At 34.0% G+C, this 20,826-nt stretch overlaps 1 protein-coding gene across 1 annotated transcript in view; it reads left to right on the top strand.

The window, feature by feature from the left end:
- The first annotated feature begins 7,642 nt into the window (after positions 1-7,642).
- LOC149215872 (uncharacterized) overlaps positions 7,643-20,826 on the top strand; it is a 56,919-nt gene continuing 43,735 nt past the window's right edge. The window contains exons 1-2 of the mRNA XM_089389751.1: positions 7,643-8,525; positions 9,146-10,395. Coding sequence (XP_089245877.1) covers positions 7,643-8,525; positions 9,146-10,395 — 2,133 coding nt within the window. The remainder of the gene's footprint in view (positions 8,526-9,145; positions 10,396-20,826) is intronic.

The following is a 20,826-nucleotide window of genomic DNA, read 5'->3' as shown; positions in this document are numbered from 1 at the left end:
ATAATTAATTAATAAACAAAATAATATGATGCAGGTACAAATAACCATATTTCAAACACACATCAAACTGAAAACCAAACTACCAAACAAAGTAGGTAGGCATATAAACTTAAAAATAATTAATTAATAAACAAAATAATAATGTCTCTTCATTCTTCACACTCACTCACATAATACATGCCTCATAGGTGGGTTCTAGATCCCTAAACTGACTCCCAAAATATCTCTCATGATCCCTAACATTTCTCATTTAATCTCTTATCCCTAGATAAGAGCTAACTAATCCACAATCTTCTCCAACCTTCCACAATATTATCGAATCTTCTCCTATTTACAATAATCATCATTCTCTCTTAAAACTATTAGAAAAATACATTAATTAATTAAATCCTAACTTTACAAACTAACTCCTCTAATAAACAACTGACCCAGGTTAGATGCACCCGCATCAGATTAGCTAGCTATTTTCCACTAGGATGATCGAAATACATCATGTAGTATGTGTTTTACACATTAAAACCCACTTTCACATTCAGAAATAATTCCATGCCTCATAGGTGGGTTCTAGATCCCTAAACTAACTTCTTCATTCTTCACACTCACTCACATAATACATGCCTCATAGGTGGGTTCTAGATCCCTAAACTAACTCCCAAAATATCTCTCATGATCCCTAACATTTCTCATTTAATCTCTTATCCCTAGATAAGAGCTAACTAATGCATAATCTTCTCCAACCTTCCACAATATTATCGAATCTTATCCTATTTACAATAATCATCATTCTCTCTTAAAACTATTAGAAAAATACATTAATTAATTAAATCCTAACTTTACAAACTAACTCCTCTAATAAACAATTGACCCAGGTTAGATGCACCCGCATCAGATTAGCTAGCTATTTTCCACTAGGATAATCGAAATACATCATGTAGTATGTGTTTTACACATTAAAACCCACTTTCACATTCGGAAATAATTTAGAGAACCACTTTTCCTAAAAAATTTTTGCTTAACCACTTGAAAATAACCGAGGAACCCATTTAATTAATTTCATGTTTATGTATTCAGGGTTCTATGATCCATAATGAATTAAGCAAAGTTTTTCAGTAGAAATCACATAAGAGAAATTTTTGGTGATACGTTTCGAACCAACGACTGTGGTTCATCATCAAGGATCACATAATGAATTAAGCAAATTTTTTTCAGTAGAAATCACATAAGAGAAATTTCTGGTGATACGTTTCGAACCAACGACTGTGGTTCATCATCAAGACCAGATGAAGAAGTAGACTATGGCAAAGGCTAGCAATGTGGAAACAATTTTTTTTCAAGTAACGACTATATTTGAACAATAATATTTAAATTATGATATTAATTTATTAATATATTAAAAACAAATATTATTAAGTAACGATTATATTAAATGGTTAATTTTTGAAAAATAATATTTAAATTATGATATTAGTTTATTAATTTATTAAAAACAAATATTAATAAGTAACGGGTATATTAATCGGCTAGTTTTTGAATAAATAATATTTAAATTATGATATTAGTTTATTAATTTATTAAAAACAAATATTAATAAGTAAAGGCTATATTAAACGACTAGTTTGTCAAAAATAATATTTAAATTATGATATTAGTTTATTAATTTATTAAAAACAAATAATATTTAAATTATGATATTAGTTTATTATTTTATTAAAAACAAATATTAATAAGTAACGACTATATTAAACAACTAGTTTTTGAAAAATAATATTTAAATTATGATATTAGTTTATTAATTATTAAAAACAAATACTAATAAGTAACGGCTATATTAAACGACTAATTTTTGAAAAATAATATTTAAATTAATTTATTAAATCAAATATTAAAAACAATCAGAGTCCATATAAAAAGGGAAGTCAAGAATTATAAAAATGAATTAAAAAGACATGATCATTTAATAAATAAAAATAATTAATGGAAATAAAATAAAACAAAAATATACACAAGTAAAAATAAATAATATATATATATATATATATATATATATATATATTAAAAGGAGTTAAGAATAAATCACATGATAAAATTCTTAAGAAAACAGGTAGGGTCAAGAAAACAAACTCTAATGAAGAATAAATCAACAACAAATACTATAAAAAGGACACCAATACCTACATAGATAAACAAGTAAATAAAATAAATACAAAAAAAAAAAAAAAAAACTAAAAAACTAGGAGGACATGAGAGGGACCCAACTTCTAGTAATATTCCAACCATTGTCTCTATTCAAATTATTGGTCTTTTTTCAATTTCTAAGACTTCCCTCAATTTACAATGATGGAAATGACTAACCCTAGCAACGACTTGGGCCTCATCAATACAGATGTGATGCTTAGATTTATCTGCGAGCTCTGCCAAAGCAGAGGAATGGATCCTGCCATGCTTGGTAGATTTAGAGCTAAGATGGATCTAAGTTGATTTTAACATTCACAACACTGTTATCAACACCTTTCACATTCTTCATAACACTTTTGATACTGTTTTCTAATTCACTAAGTTGATTTTAACATTCACATCGCTATTATCAACACCTCTCACATTCTTCATAACACTTTTAATACTCTTTTCTAATCCACTATAGTTAGCTCTGTCCTTAATGATGGATAATGGTTCCCCCATAATATTATATAATTCTAAATTTACACAATAATCATGACGTTTCCACAACGAATTAGAAGGTGGGGCTGGAATGAATTCCTCTGCTCTGAAAATTTTGAGGAGCTTATCCATTTTCCAAACCCTTAAATCCATCCTCCCATTTGTGTTGCCGCCGCCTACTAGACACACCTCATTTTCATGCTCTGCAATACACACTGGAGCGGACAACTCGTAGCGCACCGTGATTGGCTCCAACCACGCCTCTTCTTCCAAGTCAAACAGCAGCACCATGTATGGAATGGACCAAATCTGCACACAGTCCATCACCCAACACAATAGACGCCCATTCACAATTTGACCGTTACAATCTAAGGGTGGGCCAATTTTTAACTTACTACTAATTTCCCTTGACTCTTTGAAGTTGTAAACATAAGTGGTTCTTTCAGAATGATAATCGAACGGAATCGACTTCTAGCACAGGACGAGCTTGGGTACAACGTTTTTCTGATCGAACGCGATTCCGGCAATCTCCGAGAGACTTCCCCCGCTGCAGTCATTGTCCGGCGCCGTCACCATCCATCGATCGTTGTGAGAGAGAGGATTGAACACCAGAAATATCCTCTCAGTTGTTGAAGGTCGTAGGAAAGTCTGGTAGCACAAGAACCCGTCGTCGTAAGCAGTTAACGTCCACAGATGGCCGATAACGCCAAACTGCCAGAACGTGCGTCTGGTTTGGCGGTAGAAGGGCGTGTGAGATGGGCGGTTTTTCTCACACTGAGTTAGAAACTCTAAATATGAGAGAAAGGCTTTTGAGCACCATAAGTTGAACATCCTTGGGAGAAAGGCTTTTGAGCACCATAAGTTGAACATCCCAATGAAGTTTAGCCCACGTATTTTCCATGCTTTCTCTTGCTCCTACTCTTCTTCTGAATATATTTTTACATCCTTCCCTTGTGTGCAGAATTTATAAATTTCTCCCCACACCTTCATGTGTGTCGCAGAATTTATATGTGGCGTACCATGTTCGTTTTGTTTATTTATTGTTTAATTTAGAATTCAAGACTTACTGTTCAGTGTGAGCTCTTCTTGTCAAAGATTGGGGTTCTTAGTACCCTTGCTACTCGGGCCCTGAGGATCTCGGACAAGAAGAGCTTTGAGAAGGAAAAATCCCATTTGCTGGATGTCTTTGTGGAGAATGGTTACAGTAGATACATGGGTCATAGGGCTTTCCTTAAAGCTTCCAAGAATTCTCTGGTGAAAAGAGAGCCAAAAGATCGTGTTCCTGGTGTCCTTCTACCTTATGTTCAAGGGACCACTGATAGAATTGGTAGGATTCTCAAGAGACATAGTATCCCGGTGTCCTTCAGGCCCCTGAACACCATTCGTTCGTCTCTCAGATTAGTGAAGGATCCCATCGACCCTAAAGATATGAAAGGTGTTTATTTGATCCCTTGTTCTTGTGGGACCCCCTATATTGGGGAGACTGGTCGTTCCATTAATCAGAGGATTAGTGAGCACGCAGCGGATCTGAAGCATAGGAGATTTAAGTCTTCCGCTTTGGCTGAACATGCGGAGAAAACCAATCATCATGTTTGTATCGAAGAAGCGAGTGTTATTGCTAAGGTTCCGCATTTCCATCATCGAAAATTCAGGGAAGCGCTGGAGATCGAAAAGAGACCTAGCAATCTCAATAGAGAGGATGGTTGGAAAGTCAGTGGGTGTTGGGTCCCAGCCCTCTCCTCCTAGTCGTTTTTTCCGTCTCTTCAGATTGAGAATGTCCATATAGAATTTATGAATACCTCCCTAGTTAAGCAGGAGTGTTGAAAAATGTGTGAAGCAAGAAAAGGAACGAGGTGAGTTAGCTTCAAGTTTAGAGTGTTACCTCAAAGACAATCTCTTTGGTTTTTATTGTTATTTTCACTTATTTATTTATTTTATTGTCATTATTATTTATTTATATTTTTCTAATCGCCTTTCCTATTTTTTTGATTATTTTATTTAAGGGCCTCAGTGTAACTTATTTCCTTTCTGCTTATATTGTTTTTCTGTATTACCTCTATTATTTAACACACAATTTTTATGTTATTTAGCTGTATACATTACTCTATACATCTAATTTTTTCCCTTTTATTTTTATTCTTATTTAGTTATTTTATTTATTATTATTATTATTAATTAATTAATTAATTAATTTTAATTAATTTTATTTTTATTCTTAGTTTTATTTTATTTTTTATTTTTATTATTTTTATTTATTTTATTCATTTATTCATTTATTAATTATTATTATTATTTTTATTCATTTAGTTATGTTTTATTCCTATTTAGTTATTCAATTTTATTTATTTATTATTTTAATTATTACTATTTTATTTCATTTTTATTTTTTATTATTATTTCGTGTTTTATTATTATTTTATTTTTATTCAGTTAGTTATTTTTATTCACTTTTAACTATTATTATTATTAGTATTATTATTAATTATTAATTTTTATCAATTAATTAATTAATTAATTTATTATTACTTTATTTTTATTTTTTTTTATTTTTTATTTTATTATTGTTATTATTGTTATTCTTTTTATTTTATTATTTATTTTTATTTTTACTTTTATTATTATTATTATTATTATTTATTTATTTTTTCTTCACGTTTAACTCTTATTCATATCTAGTTATTTATTTTTATTATTATTATTTTATTTCATTTTTATTTTATTTATTTTTATTTTATTTGTTTGTGTATTTATTTTATTATTTTTATTTCGGGTTTTTTATATCTATTTATTTATTTAATTTGTTATTATTATTTTATTTTTATTCAGTTAGTTATTTCATTCACTTTTAACTCTTATTCTCACTTAATTTATTCGTAGAAGCGGTCCGTTGCAACTAATTTTCTTTTAAAAATAATTGATCTTTAAGTTTTGATTATTTATTAATAAACTATTATTTTGATCCTGGTCCTTTGGTCAATATTAGCGGTTGGTCAAACTAGCCGTTGGAGGCTCTGCTCGGTCTATATAACATGCTAAGCTAGATCTGTTTCTTCAACTTGTCCTGACGATGAACCACACTGGTTGGTTCGAAACGCGTCGACAAATGACATTCCATGTGATTTTCGCCGAAATCTTTCTCTAACCTAATATGGATCACAGAAGCCTAAACTCTATTAATAAATTTATCATTTATTTTATAATTTATCTTTACATGATAAAATACAAATTTACTGTTTATTTTATTTAACATAAGTATCTTAAACTTCAATACAAATTTAATATTTATTTTATTTAACATAGTTATTTTAAACTTCAATATATTACTAGTTAGTTTATTTTAAACTAAGTTTTATTAAAAAAAATTTAATATATTTATATTAATATTTAATCTATTACTAGTGAGAAACAAGAAGTCTAAGTCTAACACTATGTCAATGTTTATAGGGATTTGTTTTAAATATTTAAATTTATAGGTAGTTTAGTTGTTTTTTAAATTTATTACCAAATTTTATTTTATATTAAATAAATGTATATCTAATTTATTACTTAATTTTTCTATATCAAGTTGGTAGGATTAATAAATTAAAAGATCAACACAATTTTGGTATGCCATAATATCTACTTTCCTATGTCTTAACATGTTAGATTAACACGGTACTAGAAATGATCATGGTTTCATAGCAAGTACAATTTTTCTTGCAACTAATTTGGAAGCTATCAATTGAAATGTAAATGACATGTGATCAAACAACTTCTATGCAAATAAGCCATTTCATGGTTGAATCTCATGAGATTAACACATTTCATTAAATGGAGAGTAAATGAACTGTTATTATGAAGGATGAGTTGTAGATTTGTTCTTGTTTGATACAAACTTTGTTTGTGATACAAACCTCTCTGCCACCACCATTGTTTTAGTTTACATAGAGATAGAAATATGTGCAACCCAATTGAATTCTAGAGCATGGGGCTATTATCATTGTAACATGTTAAAAATATAAAATGTGTCATTTGCCATGTGGTTTTTGGCTGATTCGAGGTTATGTTTATATATTATAAATATAGTTAAATTACATCACCAAATTCCTTATGCATTTGTTGGTGTCGTTTCAAAAGATATTGTTATAAGCGAGAAATAATATGATGATATTATTTAAATCAATTGGCTATAATATTGCAAATAACTATTATTAATATTAGCTGCAGTAATATAGCATAATGTAACATTTAATTTTTATCGCTAAATCTTTGACAAAAATAATTCCATAAAAAATTATGTAATCATAGCATTTTTATGTATTTGAATGCAAATTATAAACTCAATATATCTAGGTGGTGTTTTAACTTAATGGAGTAAAAAAATCTCCATGATTTAGAGAGTTGTTATGGAAAGAAAAATGAACTTTTTTATGTAATCATAACATTTTTACGTATTTGAATGCAAAATATAAACTCAATATATCGATGTGTTTTAACTTAATGGAGTAAAAAAATCTCCATGATTTAGAGAGTTGTTAGGGAAAGAAAAATGAAAAGTATAACATAATGGCGGAGATACAAATAAATTTAAAATATATAATGATATTATATGAATTTTCCTCAAATTATTTACAGAAAATGATATTTTTAAAATAAATAAAATAATTGATTATCAAATATAATTGTTCTTTCATATATATATATCATACAAATTAATTAATTTACACCCATAAATAAATAAAATCTTATCTCAATTCGCTAAGTAAGCTTTCTGCGAGATCCGCAATCTGCGCGCACTGAAACCTGCAGGATCCGCTTTCTGCAGGTTCTGAAACCTGCGCGCGCATTTGCTGAAGGCTTTGGTGCAGGCCGCGGCCGGCCCGGCTAGGTCTGCTAGCCCACCATGGAGGTGCTGACTCCCCCATAGGGGCCTCCCTCTCCTCCTCCGCCTTCTGCCGCTGAGGCCTTCAAAACCTTGCTGGCCTCTCTGCCCAAGAAGAAATGCATGGAAGCTGCAAAGTTTGTGAAAAAACTAGAAGATATCCTCGAGATCGCTCTTCTGCCAGAAGGACTGATCCAAGTAGCCTTGTCTCTGGCAAATCGAGCTCTGGTTGGTCAGTTTACAGCACTTTGGCCTTCCCCGAAATCAACTGAGAACTGGGTTGCCAGGAACTGGGCACCTTTGATAAAAGACAAGGTAGCCTCTTACTTCCTCAGAAGAGGATATTTTTTGTTTGAGTTCTCTGCAAAAGAGGACAACAATCTCATTTTTCGGAATGGCCCTTACTTCATGGGCTCCCAAGGTCTGTATTTAAACAAATGGACGCCAGACTTCGATCCGGCGGTGGATGTGCCTACAACGGTACCGGTGTGGGTGAGACTCCCCAACCTTCCAGTTCACTGCTGGAACTGGGACTCTCTGAAGCACATAGGACATACCCTTGGCAAATTTATAGACAAGGCTAATAGCAAAGATCAGTATGACTGTGCCAAAATCTGTGTGGAGGTAGATTTGGAGGTCGGACTACCGGAAGTCCTCAAAATAATTGTAGGTCCCTGGATTCATTTACAGAAACTGGATTATGAACAACTGCCATTTAAATGCCGGAAGTGCCACATCTATGGACACTTTGCCATAGACTGCCCGTCCAAAGGGGTGGAAGAAAAAGGGAGGGAAGATGGATGGAATCAGGCAAAGCACTCCAAAACTTCTCACAAGAAGAATTCAAATGTAAAAGCTAAAGCTCCTCAAGCAGATCTTACCCAGAAACCACCCATGGAAGGCCAAGGGAATAAATTCAAGATTCTTGGATCTGAAATCATGACCACTCAGGAGACAAAAATTCCAAAGGAGGCCTCTCCAGCTAAAGCCTCCCCCCTCACCAAAAGTGCATCAGAGAGATCCAAAGGGAGGATATCAGAAGAGGAGGAGGAAACCCAAGAGTCCGAGGAATTGGAGGAAGAAGGGGAAATAGGTGGATCACAGTCTTTTCCTAGAAGATCTACAAGGGGACACAAGTCTGCTAAGGAAAAAGAAAACAATAAACTTATAAGGACAAGCTTCAGGGCAGCCAGCCAACGTTAGAGAAACTCCTGGCAAAAACCCTGAAGATGACGAGGATTCAATCCCGGGCTCCAAGGGAGCTCACCATAGCAAAAATAAATGATGAAGATAGTCTCCTGCAATTGTAGGGGAATGGGCACCACAACTAAGGAAGAAGCAATGAATAGTTTAATAAGATTGGAAGCCCTAGATATCCTCTTCATCCAGGAGACTAAATTGGAGGACACAAATTTCCTCCAAGCAAGCAAAAAATTTTGGAATAAAAGTGGAGCGCATGAAATTTCTGCCCATGGAGCATAGGGAGGGCTTGGGTTTCTCTGGAACACCAATAAGTTTTCATTAATCTCTGAGTCCTTGAATACCCATTGGATTTTTTAAAAATGCAGCATTTAGAATCTAAGGAGATTATTTGTCTATTCAATGTGTATGCTCCTAACAATGCAGGTGAGAAAAAAAACTGCTGGGACTCCATCAAAAGCCTGGCAGATCTAGAGAATCTGGAAAACATAATCATAGCCAGAGATCTAAACCTCACCCTCCTCTCAACAGAAAAAAGAGGAGGTAGCATCGTTAGAGATCCGGCAAGAGAATGGGTGGAAGACCTCATGCAAGACTGGGACCTGCTAGATATCAAGCCGATTACTGGCACGTTCACATGGTCAAATAAGAGAGTTGGGCTGGGTCACATAGCGGCAAGACTTGATACATTTTTTGTTCAAAGTTCCTTCCTGCTTCTTGGGTTAGAGGCAAGAATGCGTATTCTCCATAGCAATGTATTAGATCACAAGCCCATTAGCCTAGAGCTGTTGACTTCTAAAGACCTGGGGCCTATCCCTTTCAGATTTAGCTCTCTATGGACTAAAGAGACAGACTTCATGCAAAAGGTCAGAGATTGTTGGAAAGATCCAGTCAAGGGCTCCCCTTTTTTTGTTTGGGAGGAAAAACTTCGAAGAGTAAAAGCTATGTTGAAAGGCTGGGTTAAGACCTTACCTAATCCTGCTGATGAAAGAAAAAAAATTCAAAGCGTTCTAGAAAAGCAACACCTCCATCTAGAAGCTGTTGAAATCACCAAAGAAGAGCTGGACAAGGAGTATCAGTTACAACATAAATTCCATAAGGCTTGTCTGGCAGAAGAAGAATTCTGGAGGCTCAAGTCCAAGAGTTTATGGCTCAAAGCTGGCGATAGAAACTCTTATTTTTTCCACAAGCAAGCTCAAGCCAAGAAAACCCGAAATTCTATCTCTAAAATCAAAAAAGATAACTGCACCTTAAAGGATTTTGGAAACATTAAGAAGGTAGCTTCAAATCAATTTGAGAAGATGTACAACGAAGACATGGAGGCTAGCCAAAATGACAATCTGCTAGATGTTGTTCCCAACCTCATCACCACTAAAATGAATCAGGCCCTTGAAGGCAAAATCAGCAAAAATGAAGTTAGGGAAGCCCTCTTTGCAATGGATCCTGACAAAGCCCCGAGACCTGATGGTTTCACACCCAGATTTCTTCAGACCTGCTGGCAGATCATCGAGAAGGAGCTCTTTAAAATGATCCAGAAGTCCCAAGAGTGTCAAAAAATTGGAGGTTGCATAAACTCAGCTTTTCTCGCCCTCATTCTTGAAGAAAAAGGTGCAAAATCATTTAATATATTTTGCCCTATATCCTTATGTAACATTGGATATAAAGTGATTACCAAGGTAATAGCAAACAGGCTGAGGAAAATTCTCCCCAAAATCATCTCGGAGAATCAAGGTGGATTTATACATGGCAGACAGCTAGTAGATAATTTCATCCTGGTCCAAGAGGCAATCCATTACAGCCTCCATCGAAAATAAAAAGGTATGGTTATTAAAATAGATCTAGCTAATGCATTTGATCGTGTAAGACATAACTTTCTGTTTGATGTTTTGCACAAGCTTGGGTTTGGTCAAAATTTTATCAAGTGGATCAGAGCTTTCGGAACCCTGGATTGCTCCTTTAGTGAATGGCAAGGCTGCTGACTTCTTCAAAGCGTCCAGAGGGCTGAGGCAGGGGTGCCCCCTCTCACCACTCCTCTTTGTGCTGCAGGCTTCTGTCCTCAACTTCTATTTAGATAAGAAGCAACAAGACCAAGATATAGCTGGCCTATGCATAGCAAGAGGGGTTAAGAGTATCAACCACGCCCTCTTTGCAGATGACACCTTGCTGTTGGGGGCTGCAACTCATCCTTCTACAATAAAATTTAAAGAAGTGCTGGAGGACTACTGTAAAGTTTTGGGTAGTGAATTAAACAAGAGTAAATGTCATATATACTTCAGGAATATCTCTGCTGCTTCTGCAAGTTCTATAGCCAGATGTCTAGGCTTTGTAGCTTCTGCATCTTGGAACTCCTTTAAATACCTTGGGCTGCCTATTTTTCATAAGAGGGCTTTGAGCAAGGATTGACTTCCACAGATAGAATAATTTAAAGAAAAAATGTAGGCCTGGGGATCCTCCTGGCTAAACATTGCTGGAAAATTAGTGCTCATCAAATCCGTGCTTAGCAGCCTGCCGTTATTCCAATTCTCTATTCTTTTGGTGCCTGCGGGAATCATTAAGAGGATGGAGGAGCTAATTAGGAAATTTTTCTGGAAAGGAGGTAAACATAATGAGATGAGAATTCCTCTTATCGATTGGGAAATAGTCTCCAGACCGCTTCAGGAGGGAGGATTGAACTTCAAAAATATTAGTATGCAAAACTTAGCTATGGGAGCCAAATTGATTTGGAAAATCATAGTTCCAAATCCATGATGGTTTCAATTAGCTCTGTGGAGGAAATATTACAGAGGAAAAAGACTCCGGTGTCTGGAGGAGCCCAAAAATCAAATCAGAACCCCCTTTAGCACTCTAAGCATTAAAATTTGCCCTCTTATAAGAAACCACACTTACTTGATACCAAGAAATGGTAAAAACATCAGTCTGTGGGATGATAGCATCATGAACAGGCTTCCGCTGGTAGACTCGGGTCTCAGGATCAAGCTGAGGACGTGGATGGACAAAGCCAATATCAAAATGCTCTGGGACATATCGAACTAGAGTGGAGACAGCTGGTCGGGCTGGAAACAGATCGCAGTCCCACCTGCGTTGCACTCAGAGTTTGATGCACTGTTAATGATGTTGCATGGGCTGGCTCCGTCGCACGCAAGAAGGAAAGATACGAGAGGCTGGGGACAGAAACAGATAGGCTATACGGTGGCTCAGGGCTATGCCAAATGCATGGAGAGACCTCACGTGCCTCCTAATCCTGCCCCCTGGATTGGCATTTGGAAGTTCCCTACTATTCCAAAAATTGACCACTTCTGCTGGCTGCTATGCCATCAAAAAATTCTAACAGACGACAGGCTACAGAAAAGGGGCATTCTAGGGCCATCAAGATGCACACTATGTAAGGAAAGTTCGGAATCCGCTCTTCATCTCACGTTGGAATGCAAATTCACAGGTCTAATCTGGCATGAGCTTCTTGGATCATCGAATTTTATGTTCACCTTCCCCCACTCTGTCCCGGACCTGTTTGCTGGGTGGATGGCCAGGTATCCAGGCCCAAATCCAAAAAACAAGATAGTTAAGGCAGCATGGACTGCTCTGCCTAAATTCATCAGCTGGCAAACCTGGTTGGAGAGGAATAGAAGGATTTTCAGAAATAAGGAACAAGACTTTAGACTAGTAGCAAATACAGTGAAAGGTCAGTTAAATGAGTGGATAAGAGACAAAAGTGATGACACAAATCTAAGCCAGCAGGATATTGAGTTGCGAGTAACCCTCAATCTCAATTTTCAAAAACCTCATCTATATCTCTCCAAAATTGGAAAATCAAGAAAAACGAAGAAGAATTCCAATCTTGGATGTCCAAACAAACACTCCCTTCTCTCTTCTTTGACGGGGCAGCCAAAGGAAATCCAGGAATGGCTGGCACAGGAGGGCTCATTATAAATACAAAAAAAACATCAATACATAGATTTGTGTGGGGACTGGGCCACTCCTCAAGCATACAAGCTGAAGCGATGGCCCTTTTTCAAGGGATCAAACTGCTCAAAGAGCTGGGACACATAGAGGCAATAGTTTTCGGTGATTCCCAGGTCATCATCAAAGCAATGGCGACCAACGCATCTTTAGCAGATCTACGACTTGCAAGGACAATCACAAGAATTAAAGGCATGACAAAGCTCCTAAATTTGAAAATTTTTCATATCTTGAGAAACAACAACAAAGAAGCAGGCATAGAGGCAAATAAGGCAGTCTAGTTAGCTTCCAAAACAATTCTCAGAGATAATGAAACCTCTTGGGACCCAATTCCCTAAACTTCTATGTTCTTCTGCTTTTTATTGAATCAATTTGTATGCATTCATAAGCTCGGGAAATCAGCAGCAAGAGTTCATTTGATAAATTGTAAAAAGAGGCGATTCACAAGCATAGATGCTATGTCCCACTTGTTAAAGAGATGCCTAGAAACAAGCTTTGCTATTTGTAACCAGAATTATGGATTTTTGCCAAACATTTAATGAAATATCATAACCGTTTCTGTAAAAAAATAAAAAATAAAATCTTATCTCTATTTTTATATTTCCAAATGTCACGAAATACCAAAGGTTAGGTTGTATGTCGATCGTAGAGGCCACTGCATGAGCCCATTTTAGTTGGCCCATTCATATCTTTAGAGCCCTTTATAGTTTAGTAAGGCTTCTTTAGTTGAGATCTCCCCATACAAATTAATTAATTTACACCCATAAATAAATAAAATCTTATCTCTATTTTTATATTTTCAGATGTCACAAAATATCAAAGGTTAGGTTGTATGTCGATCGTAGAGGCCACTGCATGAGGCCCTTCTTTAGTTGGCCCATTCATATCTTCAGAGGCCTTTTTAGTTTAGTAAGGCTTCTTTAGTTGAGATCTCCCTGTGACATCAACTTGGGGACATTTGGTCCCATGTACTCCCTTCAATAACACTCATTGTATTAGCCATGACCTTTGTATTTCAAGCACATATGTATATGAGACTCTTTTATATCATTGTATTACTTTCTAGCCCATTGATGCATGCACATAATGTATCATGTACTATTTTTCTCGCACCCAAATTGTTGGACGCACTATTATTATTGTACTGAGTTATCTTAGGCGGTATGAGTATGCCTCCCTTGCCTCATTGAGGTCACGTACAAATAATAAAGGAGAATTTTCTTTGACCAATACATTTTGCTTCCTCTGGTTATATTTCTTCCCTATGAAACAATGGTTCTCTCATTCTTTCTCCATTTGACTCCCCCTTTGGTTTCTGGTGAATGTGAATGTACAATGTATTTTGGTCATACGATGTGCTCCTAACACTCGTACATTGGGGAACTATCTGTTATCACCTTTAAAGTGACCAACTAGCCATTTTCCACTAGGATGATCCAAATACACCATGTACTATGAGTTTTACGCATTAAACCCACTTTCACCTTCAGAAATAATATAGAGAACCATTTTTCCTAAAAATTTGTCTTTAGTACGACTTTTTGGACTTTCCAGTGCCAAAATTTGGCGGAACAATTTTGAAGTGAAATTTTGATTTGTGTTATTTAATCTGATTTTTTAACTATATATATGGATTCAACACCTTGAAAAACCCCTAGGGAACTTCGATTGTACAGGGATTACCCATCAAGCTTGTGATTTCAATAAATTCCTGCCATATTTTAGAGAAACTAGAACGGAAAAACCCAGCAGAAAGACTCCCAAAAAGTCGCACTAAAGACAACTCCAATTATTTTTGCTTAACCACTTGAAAATAACTTAGGGACCCAAATTATATTTTCTTAACCACTTGAAAATAATTGAGGAATGAATTTAATTAATTTCATTTTATTCTCATATTTACCTATTTTTGTGAAAATAATTAACATATTTTCACCCATACAAAGGAATATTTATTTTATTTTATGTTTAGCATTGATGAGGCTGCATTATGTCCATGTCCAAGAATAATACCCGAATATGGTATGGAATTGAATCACTGATTTAACATCTAGGAGTGTCTTAAAAATGCACCCGATCGCCGTCTATCTAAGACCCCGTGGATATCCATAGGAATGACTAAATAAACCAATGTTTATTTATTATTCCTTAAACATTTGACCTTTATCCCTTGAAATAATTATTAAATAATTATTTATTAATTATTTCTAACACATTTTGACCACATTACTCATAAATAATTAAATTAAATATTATTTATTTATTATTCTTCATTTCTTCGTGAAATAATTATTAAATGATTATTTAATAATTATTTCTAACTTGCTTTGACCATATCTTCTTAAAGTAATTAATAAGTCATTTTTATTTATTAATTACTTTAACAACTTTTCTTAATTAACTTAATTAATCATCATTTTTTTAGTTTCTTCAATAAATAAAGGTTTTTCACCATTTCATCAATATTTTCCTATCCTAAATATACTGATAAATCTTGATTTGGTCGAATAATATTCTATTATTTGATTAAATCTAGACCCATCCTAGCATTTTATTATAAATAGAGAAGTTTTCCTTCACTCTCTACATATGATCATTATCATCATCATTAATCTAATATTTTTACTTTCGAGCTCCCCTCCATGAGTTCAACTTCCATTTTCAAGAGAGAGAAATAGCCAACTAAAGTGTAGGGATATCAAAAGAACCCTCTTGTGGATGAGGGCTTTAGAGACCCGTGTCTACATTCTTCTTTTTTATGTGAATATTATTAATAAAAAAGGTTCCATTAGGTGTTATATATGCAACTTTGGTATATAGATCTTTTGATCTTCCTGTGGATGAGGGCTTTAGAGACCCGTGTCTACATTCTTCTTCCTATGTGAATGTTATTAATAAAAAAAGTTCCTTTCCATTGGGTGTTATATATGCAACTTTGCTATATAGATCTTTTGATCTTCTTAGTTTCTTTTGCAAGTTTATAAGTGTTTTATGCAGATCTAAGGATTGAAGCTAAAGATTATACGATTTTAACATATTTTTCTACTCTTTTCTTCTTGTTAGGAGAATACATCACCAACCATATAAAATTATATTTTTTACTCTTCTGCCTAGAAATTTACATCGAACAATACAAGTGGAAGAAGTGTTTATAAAATAAAGCCATAACCTTCATGGCTTTCATAAGGTAATGGTAAGTGATAGAGATCCAAAGTTCACAGGAATTTTTTCTCATACTGAGTAAACTCTAAGTCTTAGAGCAGAGAACTAAAATAATTACATGAAAATTGCAGTCTGAGAAAATCCGCGAGGGAAAGCCTTTTGAGCACAATAAATTGAACATCTCGATGATGTTTAGCCCACATATGGTGTGTGTGTGTGTGTATATATATATATATATATATATATATATGTTGAATTCTATAATAATTTTTTTTCTTTTCTAAATTGGACTAATTCTATTAATGTAACAAAAGTAGTACAAGGAGGCATCGACCTCTGCAGAGCAAGCCCCAAATTATGCCATGTTTAACAACAGAAGATTGGAAAGAGACTGTCTGCACTAGGGAAACCAGTCCAAAACTATAAGAGTTTGCTGCCCATGTAGGGGTAACAGCCTATAGTGTTAGAGTGGAATAGTTTTTTGAACAATCATCAAAATTAATAACATTATATAAAAAAAACACCAGAATAGACCCATAGTAGGGAGCCAGGAACCCAGAACCTGAAAAACATTGACCAGCTAGGTGTCGTTAGGAGGAGGAGGTTCTTCCACTATCAGACACCTGTATGCCTCCATGTCATCTTCTGCATCTTGTTTGTCTCTCAGAGTTTCTTCCATGTTCTTGAAGCAGCCTGGATTGGTGCGTCCCTTCGTTGCTTTTGTGCGTCCCTTCGTTGTTTCGTTGCTTCTGTGCATCCTTGAGCTACTTCGAAGGGCTTTTCTCTTGCTGGTGGTGTTCTGCGCCTGAGTATTGTGGGCTGGGTCTTCAGAGTTTTGTGGCTCCTCTCTAAATGCCACCAAGATAGTCGCTATTATGCAGGGACGTTCCAGCGTGTAGCGAAATTGAAATTGTGCAGAATGACTGGGCTGCAGAGATGATACAGAGGCAACATGAGGCTGGGGAGTAGCGTCAATAGGCTGAGGACCTGCAGTCTGAGCCCACCCTCGACCGCTGTGAGTGGCTGGGTAGCGTCCAAAGAAATGAGCCGTCGAAGGGGAGGATGAGTCAGAGGGGGACGAGTTAGAGAGGGACAAGGAGGGGGGAGATATTCCTCTACTACTGCCTTTCCTGCAGCACATTCGATGACACAGACGAGGCATGCTCACTTGGGCAAAATTGAGCGAACGAGGACAAGAAGGAGTAGTGCCAAAGAATGAGTGGTCAATGGGAACAGAAGGACCTATAATCAACGGTTCAAAGCAGAGATTCAAGACCGAAGAACCAGTTCCTAAGATTCAAGACTGAAGAACCGGTCTGTAGGCAACATAGAAGACTCTATGATAAGTGTGCACCAACCACCATCTCAGTGCAGCGCAGAACTTGGCAGCGTCTCCCCATTGTCATGCACGAGTTTGGCTTTGCAGCAGCAAGGAGACAATTGTAGTTCAGAGGAGGTGGATCGGGGGGAAGACGGTTTGAAGAGGCCATCTTAAAAACCAAATTGATGAAGCCTCGACTCGCACAGTTCATTAATGTGCCATTAATATCGGCGGTGTCTTTCTGTATATGCTTCTGAGTGGAAGCATGGGTGGCTAGGTGGCCTCGCCACTTGCCAACCCAAGGTCGCTGCATAGTACCTGTGTGCCTAAACAACCACATCCGGGAGTTGAATTCTATAACATTAATATACATAGGTAAATGAAAATGTATTTGTTATTTAAAAAAGAAGAAGGTATTAGAGAGGGTCTTTACTTGTGTTTTAATGAAATAATGGGTGAATGCTAGTAAATAATACTGAGATTTTTTATGCTAATTTCTTTTTTTGAATGGCATATGAATTCCTAATTGTTATGTGCTAGTAGATGGCCTAAATGGTCTGAATTTGAAAAGGTTGTTAAATCCCTGTTTGAATATAAATAACTATCAAAATCTATCATGAATATATTGATACTAGGTCTTGGTATCGTGTGTAAGAGCTCTGGAAGGATGACCAAGGTTGAGCTGCAGATCTGTTAATTTTAATTTATATGTAAATGTCAACATGGTCGAAAGCTTAGAAGAAATTAACACTATGTTCATATACATGCATAGGCATGTATATATATATATATATATATATATATATATATATATATATATATATATATATATATATTGTGAGGCTGAAATCCTTGATAGTTGAAGGACGAGACTTAATCCCATAACCCATGTGGTCAAGCACTATAGTTAAGTGCTAAGGGTAGAGGCCTAACTCTAAATTTATACACACACATATATAATTCCATAGGGATAAATTCTATGGCTATGGAGGAAAAGGGCTTAACCCTCATTAAGCCATATGACTTCACGCTATGACTAGGGTTGAGGAGTGTATGCATGAGCATCGGGAGTGGACCCTTAAATGAATCAGTGGTGGAGGGTTCTCGCTTATTGAAAAATGAAGATCCAATAGAGGAAAACCCCTTGACAAGTTAGCAAGAGGTGGGGGGAGGGAATTCACATTTCAATCACAATCATTGGAATCATGGAGAGCATAGTGGCCATTGATGGGATACTGTGGAACTTGGAGTAGAAATAGTGATAACAGACTCCCCTCTCTAGGTCAACAATGGGAGGGGGTCCACGTTTTGATGAAAACTATTGAATTCCCTAGGTGCATAGGAATGTTGGATTACTTCGAAATAATTAAAATGGGGAAAATCTAAATTGTGTGGGGTTAAAGCCAATGATCGGGTCCGCAACCAACATGGTAATGGTGTGGACCAAAGGTTGACGTGATGTTATTTTGGTGTGACACATGGCACCCAAATTTGACCATTTGAAATGACCAACTAGGACAAAAATGAGTGACAAAGGGCACACTTAGAGGAGGCTACATGACGGGTATGACAACATCTAAACTGAAGTCATGGGCACAATTATGGGAGGGGTCGCACAATTAAATATTCATTGTTGGTTCTTCTTAGTTGTTGATTCTTAATAGATAGGTCATTAGGGAAATGTATTATTTAAAAATTAAAATTTTTATTATTTAAATTTTTTATATAAGATTTTTTAATATTAATTTTCAAATTTTGATTATTAAAATTTAGAAAAATATAATACTTATGATATTTTTAACCTCCATCTTTAACCATTAAAATTTATATATTGATATAAAAAATATATATGAAAAATATAAAAATAAATAAATTATTGATGATGATGATGATGATTATTAACGTCCAGACCTAAGAAACAAATTATTTAGTTTGATTTAAGATTTTATTCCTATACTCAAAAAGCTTGGAGAGAAGCCTTCCGAGCTCACTATAATTTTGATTTCATAAAAGGCTAGGAAGGTCACTATTGGAACAAAGATTATGAAATTGAGATCTAATATGGTTGTAAGCAGGACAATTCTACTGGTTTTATTAAATACAAACTATTTTATGAGGACAAAGCATTTTGTCAGCCATACACAATGCCTTTTCACTTGGGTACCACCACTCCCTGCCCCTTTAACTGGTAGTCAATGCCACCACCCCACCCTGAGGCCCCAAATCTTGTTTTGTTTAGTAACATTGCATTTTTTATTACAACCTATATTTTAAGGTAGTATAATATTTATTTGATTCTTTAAAATATTTATTTAATTTATTGTATCCAGAGGTGTATTTTAATTTTAATATAAGGGAGATGTATAATAATTACTTTAGTTTATAATAGATATGTTTTTTTAAATAAAAATAAATTTTTTAATAAATAAAAAAAAGAAATATGTAGTTTTATAAATAATAAAATTATTTTATTTTCAATAATAAATAAAATATTTCAATATTTATATTAAACAGTATGATTTTTTTATTTAAAAATAAGGTAATTGTGACTTTAATAGAAAAAATACAAATCTTATATTTTTAGTTTAGTGTGTAATTTTTAAATTAAAAAAAAAAATCAATGTTTATATTAAATAATAATAATAAAGATATTTCATTCTCACTTAAAGATAAATATTTAAATTCTAATATTAACAAAAAAATTACATTTTCAATTTGATATAAAAGAGATATATAAATATATATTATTGCTAACTATAAATAAAATATTTCAATATCCATCTCAAATAAAATAATTTTATATCAATCAATTTTTTTTTAAATATAAAACATTTCAAATACTTCCTCATAAAAAATGTGTAATTAGTTCTATTTTTTATGTAATAAAAAAACACTTTAAATAAAATATTTTAATAAACCATATTAAATAATATAAAAAAAATTATAAATAAATTACTTTAATAACTGTGTTGATTTAAACTATGTATATTTGTTTAAAAAAAAGCTAATGATCTTATTAGTAGTAAACAAAAATTACACCTCCATACTCCATATGCCATTAACAGTACTGTGGTTACTGTAATCCATATAAAGATGTCAAAGGGTTCCTTTTCCCACTTTCTGTTATTTTCATACCAAACATTTCATCAAAAGTCACCAAAGCCTGTAAAGAAAATACCAAACATTTGATGAAAAATAATTAAAGTCTTCAAGGTTTTGATCCTTATAGAGTAATATTTGTCGAGATAACCGCCTATATGGTTAAACCGTGAAACGCGCTGGGTTCAAAGTTTAAACCGTGACTCCATAATTGGATAAACAAACTTGAATGTTTTAGTAAATTGTATTATATATATATATATATATATATATATATTTTATTAATTTTTTATTTTTATATTTTTACATTGTAATATATATTTTTTCAACTCTATTAAAACATTATCTAATATTTAAATATAATTGTGAAATATTATTCATTTTTTAATAACCATATTAAATTTATTTTTAATTATATATTTACAAATATTCAATTCTTATTATATTAATCTAAATCATCTAAATTCAATATTATTTTAACTAAAAATATTAATAAACTAAAATAAAACATAACAAAATAATAATAAATATATTCAACTAATTTTAACGACTAATTCCTAAGAGCGAA

This window comes from Pinus tabuliformis, chromosome 1_1 (assembly GCF_031772625.1).
Source record: "Pinus tabuliformis cultivar Carrire ecotype Pingquan chromosome 1_1, CPIR1, whole genome shotgun sequence".
Lineage (NCBI taxonomy): Eukaryota > Viridiplantae > Streptophyta > Pinopsida > Pinales > Pinaceae > Pinus > Pinus tabuliformis.
Note: the sequence above shows the minus strand (reverse complement) of the source record. Positions and strands in the feature narration are given on the sequence as shown.